We start from the raw sequence: 12,033 nt of genomic DNA, 5'->3' as shown, positions 1-12,033 counted from the left end.
AAAGGGGAAAGGCAGCCCAAATATCTGAATGCGATTGCCAGGAAAAGCATTGTGGTTTATACATGACTTCAACTGGTCAGAGATGATATTCTGCCTCTGGAAGCAGTTAAATTTAGAAAAGAAAGAAAGTGTTAATTTAAATGCAAAAGCTTGTCCAAATGTTTTTAAACCGTTTCTTTCAAGGCATTAAATAATGCTCAAATGTCCATTGAAGTCAAACTTTCACTGAACTAAATCAGTGCAGTCTGTTTGCAGATACAAAATGATCTTGCTAAACTGAGCTCCTTGCTGTATCACGTGTCACTTGTGACAGCTGTGGCGCATATCTATAACAGTAAGAAATAGCAGCTACATTCATCAGAGAGGCAACCAAGCTTTCATGTGCTGGTTGGCTATTTCCCAAACTTTCAGGATGTCTGTAGTTCTTTGTCATAACAACAGCGTTCACTCCCTTTGTGTTTCTCTTAGTGAGATAGGAAAGTTACCCTTTCTCATTACCGGAAAAATGATGCTTCTTCTCAGAAAACATTACTGTTTCTAGAATAGTCTATTGTCTGGTCTTCTCTTTCCTCTCTGCCAGATTATACTTATGCAGATTCTTATATTAAATCCTTTCATAATATGATTTTCCCTATCAAGAGTTTCTGTAGTAATTACATGCATGCTACATGATTGGAGAGGGAGGAAGAAGCTGTTTGATTTGCACATATACAAAGAAATGGTCCACTCTCTTTTGCAAGTTGTAGTGGACGCTGCAAAATAGTTTGAGAGTAGCTGGTCCAGCTTTTGTGATAAATTGGTGAAAGCATTTGACTGAAGCTCCTGCCATTTAATCCCCAGATGTTGACTATAACCTGCAAGAAAGAAGATATTTTCTTATACCTGTTCTAAATGTCAGTAGTGAAATAAGTAACTCTAGTCTAAACTAAAGTTTACAATTTTGAAAAAAATATTATCTCCTGTCCTAACAGAATAAGCAATAAGATTTTTTGGGGGTTGCTTATTAATAAATGGCATTGTGTCAATGTAGCATTCAGCTGTACCGTAACAATACCCCTGTCATTAAATTATCTACTGATACCAATTAAAAAGTCTTCACTGTAGTCAAATTAGGCATGCACCCATTCACCTCACCTTACTTCTTATCCATATATAGTTGTAGATTGGATTTTGCTGGGTAGAAAAGGAACCAGAGACATGAAAAGAGAATCAGCTAACTTCCTGGTCTCACTGTTTAATTACATTTGTAGGGAAGATAGATCATCCATGGATTCAAATGAATGTGCAAGTGTAATTCCACTCATGATATTCAATTGCGCTTGAACAAAATAGCAAAATGCGTGTTAGAAGTGTTCAAATCTTGTGTGCATCACAGTGGCTATATATGGTACATGCGAACAATAATACTGAAACATCACAAAGCACATCGTAGGCTAGACAGGACAGCTTTCACTTGAATTTAATGAAGCAGTAATCATAATGAAAGACAAATTAAATCACAGCTCACTGAAATTCTCCATTTTGAAAAGAGTATTAATGCCACAATGAGTCTCTGAGTTGTGGCTGCTTGAGATGATAGAGCATGCTTCACTGGTTGATACTAAAAATGGTAGAAAAAGGCTAAAGCCACTTTATACTGTCAAACATATACCAATGGCAAAAGAAAAATGCTTTCAGACATAGATACTCTAACTCTCAAATGGTACAATACTTCATTTGTAGCAACAGGAAGACTGAGGCATTGAAACATTACAGATCCAGAACTAAAGACTTTACTCATGTAAGTAAGCTCATTCACCTAAATGAGGACTGTTGGGGTTGGGACAAGGAACTCTAGCAGTGTAATACTAGAAAAATAAATTTAAATTACTTCACAATAATGAATTGAGTGAGAAACCTGATCCCAACAGGACTAAGATTTCCTTTCATAAGGATGAATAATATTGCATCACTAACGATGATTTTGTATTCAAAATTATTTCATGCCAGCACAAAATCTTTGGAGAGGAGAAATCTCACAAGTATCCATTTTATTGCCTTATCCAGACCCTGTGGGCTATGCATATAAAGCAAACTGTCAATCACTTTGAAGGAACTGTTGAAGCAATACTGTGCCATCTCTGCTACAAGTTCCTCTGCCTCTTGTTGAGTGACCATTAGTAATTAAATTACAGCCTACTGCCATAAAACAGCTTTTCTTTCAACATGAGTTTGCAGTTTGACATGGGTTAAGAAGCTCAAATGCCAACCTACAGGAATCCTAAAAAGTCAAAGAAGGGCCACTCAGGGCAGACTTTCATGCCACTGGAGCCCCAGTAATTACATATATCACTGTGGATCCACCACGTGGTATGACCTTGTCCTTTCTCAGTTCAGGTGAGAAGATGAGAGCACTCCATGCTCCTACAGTCATAGGCTTGCACCAGGCAGGAGCCATGCCAGGGCTGGTCATCTCCTAATGGGTGCAGGAGTTCCTCCCAAGAGGATATGATGGCTGAGCAAAGATTTAGTATCACTTCTTCCAGTCCCAATGTTATTAGCCCTCTTCCATACTATTAGAAGGGAACTACCACCCCTTGTATCTAGCCACATGGTCAGAAGTTACAGGATTGAATAAGAAAATAAATACAGATACCAGATGATTTGGGGCAGAAGGGGGGGATGGGAGTAGCTGCTATACAAACCAATTCAATTCACAATTTCAAGTATTATGACAAATCTTGAAAATTTCCATTTTCGTAATGATAAGAAGTCTGTTCTTCCATATCTTGAGTAACTTGCTTTTGCTTTCTCCATTCCCTTCTCTGTACTTCACTGTTTTGACTGGTAGCACCATACATTTTCTTTGGACTTACAAAAGTTTCGTTGTTCATCTCTGTTTCTTCAGCTAGTTCATCCTGATCAATTATGCCACATTTCTCTTCATTGAGGTTTTCAGGATCAGCCCATTCCTGCTTCTCCCCAGAAGCAAAGATAGCATAGAATATCACTCCACTGTAATGCACTAGGGCTGCGATCAGAAAGACGTTTTGCCATTCTTCCCGGGTCTGAAAGAATGGTGCAGGTCTCATTAAGTTTGGAGTGAAAAGAAATACTACTCTCTGAATTAGACCATGAATTAGCACATATTGAACAATGACCATGATCACTGTTTGATTCTTGATGTTACGGATAGAACAATTTATGAGAGTCATTGTGAAGATTTTTTTTTCTCATAACAGCTAATAAAATAAAACTTGGGATTTTTTTTTTCTCACAGTGAAGTTTCTTTCTTGCATGTGAAATATTCATGGAAATGAAAATACAGGGATTTCTTTAACAACTGATTAATCTTACTATAGATCAGTGATTGCTTAGGAACCCTACCAGGGATGTGTTATAGATGAGTTTCCCAAGTCCTATAACAATTACCCAGTAGTGTGGAGATATTGCAGAGACCCAGCATCAGGTGGTATAAAATAATATCTCCCTACACAGATAGATAGTTTATAATAGCCAAGAATCTGGGCCCCATCATATTGTAAAAGTCAATACTTAAAACAAACAACAGAAAACAACTGCAGAGATCAATGATGAAATGGAGTTCCCAGGAAGCTTCAGAATGTCTTCACTTTTGTTGCATTACCTAATCCTTTTCCTAGAAAACATGAAGAAATGTTACCTTATGTTTCGTCATTGCACCAACAATGAGCGGACACACCATGCCCGACAGCGTCCCCACGCCATTGGAGATCCCCATCAGAATGCTGGCATAACGCGGAGCTATGTCCAAGTGATTCACATTGAATCCTACAACAAATGAGAGACAATGGTCAACTATACAGCTTTGAGCTACCAGGCCAACAGGTCTTTCAACAGCCATTCTGGCTGAAGAAGCCTGAAAAAAGTAGGAAACCCCATTACCATATGTATGAGAAAGAAGGGTAGTATTTTCTTGGTGATAAAGGTGGAAGATATGTGGCAAGTCTTTATTCTTTTTCAAAACCTGTTTTTTCCCCACCTATGGGGATCATGTTTTATAGAAAATAAAGTTTGTTTTGTCCTCGTTTAAAATATCTGTGTTTCCCATCTTCTCATACTGAAACAATGCACTCAGCAAACATTTTTTATTAAGGAATTAATGCCTCATGTTTGTCAAATGTCTGATATCTTTTTTTTTAGTTAGTAGTGGTTTTCAATACACATTTTCCAGTACTTTAAGTAGCAGTTTAACAATATAATAAAAAAACAGAGTATAAACCAGTAGGAAAAAGAATTACCCTTACTGCAGTGTATCTTCTGAGTAAATATTTTATTAAGAAATAAAAACAAATAGAAAAAAATCATATCAGATAATTATCTTGCTTTAGATAATGAAAATTAGTCATATGAGCTATGGATGATCACAAGAAAGGATGATGAATTCCAAGTCCATGGGATTAAATGCAACAAAAAGTTGAGTACTGGGAAAATCCTACAATAAAAACTGATTGATAGAAATGGTCTGCTATGCAGGCACCTTGCAACTGAGTAGCAAAACTAATTCCCATCTGCATAATCTTGAAACAATTGAAGACCAGCAGTTACTTTGCTGGCCAATTTTGCTCAGTAGATCCATCTTCTTGGCAGTCTGCTAGCTGATGGCCTTGCATCTTCATAACTAAAAGGAGTTTTTTGATAACGATGGTACTGATGGAGCTGCAAAAGTCAGTCTGAGACTGGTGAGATGCATGAAATGTTAGAAAGAGCTATTCTGGAGAAGGGCTGGTTATAGGACACAACAGAGAGAAGGATGACCTAGAAAGCAAGAAACTGGCAGCTACGGCTGGGAGCAGGGTTGCAACTGATAGCCTTTGAGCAACTATTTATTCCAGAGTAATTCTCTCTCTCTCCTTTTAGGGATACTGTTTATGGAAGAAGAAAAGGTGGCTGACACTATGAAAGTATATTAGAAAATAACAGCACAAAGCTGATATAAACTGGAATCAGTAAAGAGCAGGTTCTTTCAAAGCTTCATGTCCTACGTGCAACATGAAGTAAATTATTTCTGATATGAGAAGAAATAGAGAATACCCCATAAACAGCCACTCTAAAAGTAAACAATAATAGAAGTGATGATAGTAACAACAGTGAGGATAACAGCATCGCTTTTATCACTAATAGTAAAACCAATAACAAGATTAATTCTTACCTGAAATTGCAAAGCCACTGAAGCCTACTGCTAACACCAGAAAAGAAATAGCCACACTTTTTGTATGAGAATAACCAACCACCAAAAGCAAGGTTGCTTCCATCCCAAAGCCTTCAAATGAAACACATGGGAATAAATTACTTTTAAATTACTATTGGTCAGAGATACTAATAAGGTCTAGCCAGGAAAGCAACTTAAAATGAGACAAAGTTCTTTCATATCTTATAGATATTCTTGAACATACTTGGCAGCTTTGTGGATTCACAGAAATATTTGAATATTTATTGTTTGAGAATATACTTTTTTCTCCTCATTGCAGTGTAAATAACCCAAGCAATTGCTGAAGCTAACTCACTGAGCAGTGCAGGGAAACAAGGAGAAAGTGGTTCTGTGCAAAGTGCTGAAAAATTCACAAATGCAAAAACATGATAGGCAAAGGAAAAAAATACTTCTTGCCTTCAATTTCTCATGATTGTAGTGATGTGAGATGTTCTTGGCAAATGGAACAAAAGAGCATTTTTCAGACAAGTGTGCCACCAACCCAGTAGGGTATCCCTGTGTCTCACAGTGAACTTCCATTCTCTGCCATTACTACAAATTAATATTTTCTAGTATGTAACATTTCAATCCTTCTGGTTTTTTGTTGTGGGTTTGGGTATTTTTTGTTTCTTTTTTTAATGACAATGTAACTATGACCTGAAAATACAGTGAATCTGAGAATCCTTTGTGAAGATGCATAGCCAAGCTGCATGGCATCTCTGACTGCAGGCATCTTTATTTCAGGCAGCCTGTACCATCCATAAATAATGTAAACGAGGAATTGGCAGAGGAGAGTGACTCCACAGGTTATCTGGCTTAAAATTTTTGCTCTGATTTAGTATCTTCCTTACATGTAGATGTCATTGATTTTTCAGTTCAGTGACTGAACTGGAAACAAATTATTTTGTGCTGAGTAAAAATGAGTCTGTCTGTCCTCTGCCTTTCTTTTACTCACCCTTTCCAGAGTAAGCTTGCCAGTGGATTCTGCTGGAAATAGCACATGGGAACATGGCCAATTATTGCAAAGCTGTATCCACTGAGAAGGGGTCTCTTCAGCACCACAGTACATGGTTAGCTTTGTCTGTATGAAATTGCAGGATGAGGCCTGTTTCATCACACTACTCTTCTGGACCAGTTCTTATTACCCTTCTAATTATTAACCAGGTTTCTTGCCTCCTCCATCTTCAAAAACATGCTCATATCAGTAAGGATTTATACCATGAGGACATCTAACATCAGCTGTCCATTAAACATTTCAGATTAACCAGCTGCAAATGCAATCTAGAGTAATTTGTCTCTTGTTACAACTAAACATGGACCAAACTATGATATCTGCATCAACTTCAGCACACAATTGAAATATCATATTTTCAGAATCCAGTAGTACCTCCACAATTCATGAGCTTCCTTACAGTGGTAGTGGTTAAAATCTTCCTGCTCCGTAGGAAGTCAGCTAGCTGCCCTCCAATGGGTACAATGATTGTCATGACCATGTGAGGAACTGCCGACAAAAGGCCAACCTGCAATTAGACAAATGAGTTCTTATTGCTTGTGTCCTCCCTCAGGATTTAGGGGGAAGAGAGCAGGAACCATACCTTTCCTTCGCCTCTTCCCCCCCTCCTCCCTGCACTGGACACATTTTTCTCCTGGATCTTGTGGGGAAGGATTGCAGACTTTTCCTCCAACAGAATCTGCAGCCAAGACCTGGGTGACCTTAGGATGGAGACTCCACAATCTCTCTTGGCAACCTGTACAAGTGCTCAGTCACCGTCAGAATAAAAACGTGTTTCCTGATGTTCAGATAGGATGTCCTGTATTTCAGCATGTGCCCACTGCCTCTGGTCCTGTCACTGGACACTACTGAGAAAAGCCTGGCTTTGTCTTCTTTTCACCCTCCCTTCAGGTATTCATATACATTGATGAGATCCCCCTCTGAGGCTTCTCTTCTGCAGGCTGAACAGTTTCAGCTCTCAGCCTTTCCTCATAGGAATTGGAGAGGCTCCAGTTCCTTAATCACCTTTGAGGACCTTCATTGGACTCTCTCCAGTATGTCTATGTCTCTCTTGTACTAGTGAGCCCAGAACTGAATACAGTATGGCCTCATCAGTGCTGTGTAGAGGGGAAAGATTGCCTTCCTCTACCTGCTGACAATATTTTGCTTAATGCAGTGCAGGATACCATTTGCCTTCTTTACTGTAAGGGCACATTGCTGGCTCATGTTCAACCTGGTGTCCACCAGGACCCCCAGGTCCATTTTTGCAAAGCTGCTTTCCAGATGGGTGGCCCTCCAGCATGTACTGGTGCATGGGTTTGTTCCTCCCCAGGTGCAGGACTTTGCACTTCCCCTTGTTGAACTTCATGAGGTTCCTGTCAGCACATTTGTCCAACCTGTCAAGGTCCCTCTGGATGGCAACACAACCTTCTAGTGTATCAGCCTCTCCTCCCAGTTTTGTGTCATCTGCAAACTTGCTAAGCGTACACTCTGCCCCACCATCCGGATCATTAATGAAGATGCCAATACCCCAATACTGGGACCAGGCCCAGTATTGAGCCCTAGGGTACACTGCTAGATACTGTCCTCCAACTCAACTTCAGCCTACTGGTCATCACCCTCTGGACCTAGCCATTCAGCCAGTTTTCAATCCACCTCACTCTGTGCTCAACAAGCCCATACAGCAGCAGCTTGTCTATAAGGATCTTATGGGAGACAGCATCAAAGGCCTTACTGAAGTCTAAGTAGACAGTATCCACTACTCTCCCTTGTCTACCAGGCCAGTCATTTCATCACAAGTTTAGCAAGTTGGTTAAGTGTGACTTCCCCTTGGTGAATTTTCTGCAAAGGGTTCTTGCTGTTTCTGTTAGCTCTGGTACTTATCCCAGATATGTGAAAAGACTGTTTTGTGGAGTTTTAGTGATCAGCATGTCAACTTCTAGAAGCTTTTCTTTGCAGAAGTAGTTTAGTGAAAATTTTGAGTTTATTTTCTAGGATGTGCAATCTCCTTACGTTGACATTGAGTCACTTTTACATTAGTTTTTAACTAGTGAGGTACACAGAAGTGCAACTCTAACATTTATGAAAGGCAATTCAGAATAAACAAACCTATTTTGTCTTAGTACCCCTGTTCTTCAACTCCATGCTGCACTTGGCCATTCAGAGTGTCACTGATACCACAAAAGCATTGCAGAACCTGGGCACACTGGTGCTCCCAGACCACACAGACAATAATGTTGTTTATCAGTTTGTAGGATTACACTTGCTTGAAAATAATTTACAATGTAGCAAGTAGTTTTTTTAAAGGAATGTTGGGAAACCTTTTCTGGAACAAATATTCAGAAGTCCTTATTCATGCTCTGAAGAGGGAGTGTGACAATACTGGATTTAATGAAGCAGCCGTGTCAGGAATATCAATCCATAAAGAATTCGACCACTCATTGTCAATGAAACATAATGAAATAAAAAAAAAAAAAAAAAAAAAAAAAGGATAAAAATTACCTGGCAAATAATGCTAAACTGCCAGGACTGAACAAAATGTAAATTTCTATTCACTTACCTTGTGGTTTTTATGATATATGGTTATTTTTAATCAGCTCTTTCCCAAAACAACTTTTTAGTTCCTTCCTTTTGCTAATAACTTGATGCAAGCAAGATTTTATTCTACGAGATCACCAGAAATATGCCATCCCAACTACTGTGAATAATCTACTGTAATGACTCCAGAGAGATCTGGGATCTTCAAGCACTGTTCATCTCCTAGGGTGAGGTCTGAAGGTCACTGCTTCATCTCAGACATTTACCTTGCTTATTGCGAACCCAAAGACTTCTTCAAAGTAAGCAGGCTGACTTATAAGGAGCAAATAGAAGGTCCAGCTTCTGCAAAAGTTTGCCACAATGATTGCATAAACTGGCATTGAAGTGAAAAATCTCTTCCAGGGAGTACTAAATTTCTAGGAAAAATAAAAAAATAATTAAAAAATAAAATTGAAAGCATTTCTGAGTAAGCAAAAGGCAGAATAAAGAGCCCAGTATCTTTTAGTATCAGGACTACCCAGTACATTGCATCCAATTTACACTGCAAATCACTTACAATGTAAGTGAAAGATATCTCCTGGATTAGTGGCAAAAGACAAGTAGAGAAACTTTCTTAAAATTGTTAAGATTTTTAAGATGACTACTGTACTATTATTACTCTACTTACTGAAATTACACAAGGTCTTCTGGAGTCCTGCTACTGGGATAACAGGATCAATAACAGAATCAAAGAAAACTAGTGAAAACCTCGTACCATTCCCCACTTTTTGGCATGATGCAGTTTGAGACATTCCACTGAAAGGATTGTGAAAAAAGGTTTATCCAGCCTAAGAAATATGTGGTAGCACAGCAAAAGGTAGTTACCTACTTCAACCCAATTAATTTCATTCACCAAAAAAAGTCTGTGGTATGGGATTTAATTTCTATAACTTGCTTTTAGCACTTCTAATTTCTATTTATGCCTCAATACTCCACACAGCATGAACAAAAACCACGTCAGAGCCCTATTCACTTGTAATAGAATTCAAATCAGAAACTCAAATATGTAACTATGGCAATATACATTGACGTTCTCCTTTTGTTTTTCTAAATGGTAGTTGTGTTCTAGAGGAAACAGTATGCCTATGGTTGTGTGTGAACACATGGTGGTGGTACTACTGTCCTCTGTAGTAAAACCACTGTATAGCAGGGGGAAAACCATGTGACCTGGAATAAGTGTGTGTGTCTCCAGCCAGGACCTTAGTGACTTCAACCAAACTTCAGGAGCATGCCCAAAAGGACTGTCTGGTACTTTATATTGCACAAAACATGTAGAGAAAAGAGTCTGGAGTTAATTTGCTCCAGAATGTCCTAGAGTAAAAGCCAAGAAGGAACAGTTTATGCAGAAACAGCTTTGTTTTTCACCACTAGCAAAAATGAGTTATCTAAGGAAATGGAGAGAAGTTTGATGGGAAAACAGGTTTTAGTTTTAAGTTTCCAGGATCTTCCAGGATCCTCTCAGAGAGAGGAGGAAAGTCTTAAAACAATGAGCTGAGCTGCTGTGAGAGTGAGCAGGGCAGAAACCCTGTCCTTAAGCTTTCAGAATTTTAATCATCCTTGGTAAGAGCTAAAAAAGCAGCTGGATAATTTAACATTTGCAGCCAGTTTCTTATTTAGCTATTTCCATTAATATATTTTAGAACAACCTGATAGTTACTCAAGAACAGGAGATCAGAGCTGTTTCCCCTCTCTCCCCACTCCTTTCCATCCCTAGATGAGGGAGTGTCTATAAGCCAAGAGCTGAAATGGCTGAACTCGTCCTGCCCAGCTGCATGAGTCTGATTCTGTAATTCTCATTAAAAAAGCACCTCTAAACATCAATAACAAATAGTTCTGCTGCTCTTAGCGGCTAATAGTATCCATCCAGTCATATGTTCATCCTGTGCGAAGTTCTCACAAATCATAACCAGAAAAGCCTTTTTTACTTACACTTGCACTAGCTAGACTGGCTCCTTCTCCAATACTTGTTTCTATATATATCTTTTCTTCATTGGTTATTGTTGGATGTGCAGCAGGGCTCTCATAGGCATGAAGCAGCCAGAACATGTACCAGACAATCCCAAACATTCCTACAGTGGTGGGAAAAGCAAAGCTCAGTTTTAAAAGCCAATAAAGTCACACTTCAGTATCTGCAGGCCTGGAAGTTTGTTTCAAGAGCCAGTTAAACCAGATCTGCTAGAAAATATGCCCAGGGATGTAAGAAAACATGATAACTAACTCTCTGTGTATTGTATGCCTGCTTGCAAAGTGTTTGAGCATTTTGTGACTTGTATTACATGATATGCATGGGGCAGAGAAAAGGCAGAAGTAAAGCTTTATGTGGGACCTGGGGAAGGAAAAAAGCACATAACATTGTGATCATAACATGGCCACAATCTGCGTAAAAGAACGTCACAATCAGATTGCAATGGCAAATCTTACGCTGCACTCTGTCTCCAGGGAAAACCCATCTTAACTGGGTTGCTGATGTGCGAGGCCAGGTGCGAGACAGCTCTGTCATGTGCCATAGGGGGAAGCATGAGGCATCACAGCACAGCCACAAGGTCCTACCCCTGTGATGAGACCACTTTGCACTGCTTTTACCAAGGGTCGGCAGCATGGAGCAGATGTTTCGGGGCAGAAGGTTTCAGAGGCATTCAGCTACCCATCAGCAGTATATGCTGTAGTATTTGCTGTTAAGTGTGTGCTCTGGGACACATATCACATGAGGGTTTGTGCTATGGAGCAACCTTTGCAACTGCATCCAACCCTGTCATTGGGTGACCATGGGCTGTAGCCTAGTCATAACAATTTTAAAACCTTTTACAACAGATGATTACAAGATAAAAGCTTTCAGAAGCTGCAATAAGTGGGGAATAAATTGGAATATCCATTTGCAACATCTTCATTCCCCAAAACAGCTTTGATCCATACATGTTATACAGGTTTAACTAAACGCCTGGCAGTACCAGTCTAGTCGCAAGGATCCTTTATGTTAAGCAACTCACCATAAATATAAAAGACTGATGACCATCCTATATACTGTACCAGCACACCTGCCAGTGGCATGGCAACCACAGCACCTGCATAAGACCCTGAGGGGAAAAAAAGATTAAGAAAACATGTCAGCTATGATAGATGAGCTCAGCTTCCAGTGCAGATGATCCAGGCAGGTGCTCGCAGGGGCAGGGAGGGATGTCCCTGGCTGATCAGCACCATGCTTTCTTGTGAACATGGGAAATGGGATGGCAACTGTAAAATCTGGCTTGGGGTGGTG

General features: G+C 39.5%; 1 protein-coding gene across 1 annotated transcript in view; it reads right to left on the bottom strand.

The window, feature by feature from the left end:
- Window positions 1-1,442: 1,442 nt before the first annotated feature.
- Window positions 1,443-12,033, bottom strand: part of SLC17A8 (solute carrier family 17 member 8) — a 31,623-nt gene continuing 21,032 nt past the window's right edge. Inside the window, exons 6-12 of the mRNA XM_074869418.1 lie at window positions 11,765-11,851; window positions 10,707-10,846; window positions 9,005-9,154; window positions 6,597-6,729; window positions 5,171-5,281; window positions 3,662-3,789; window positions 1,443-3,047 (exon numbers count right to left, since the gene is read on the bottom strand). Of these exons, the coding sequence (XP_074725519.1) occupies window positions 2,709-3,047; window positions 3,662-3,789; window positions 5,171-5,281; window positions 6,597-6,729; window positions 9,005-9,154; window positions 10,707-10,846; window positions 11,765-11,851 (1,088 nt within the window). The 3' untranslated portion in view covers window positions 1,443-2,708. The remainder of the gene's footprint in view (window positions 3,048-3,661; window positions 3,790-5,170; window positions 5,282-6,596; window positions 6,730-9,004; window positions 9,155-10,706; window positions 10,847-11,764; window positions 11,852-12,033) is intronic.

Source organism: Strix uralensis, chromosome 5, assembly GCF_047716275.1.
Source record: "Strix uralensis isolate ZFMK-TIS-50842 chromosome 5, bStrUra1, whole genome shotgun sequence".
NCBI lineage: Eukaryota > Metazoa > Chordata > Aves > Strigiformes > Strigidae > Strix > Strix uralensis.
This window is presented reverse-complemented; position numbering and strand designations above follow the sequence as displayed.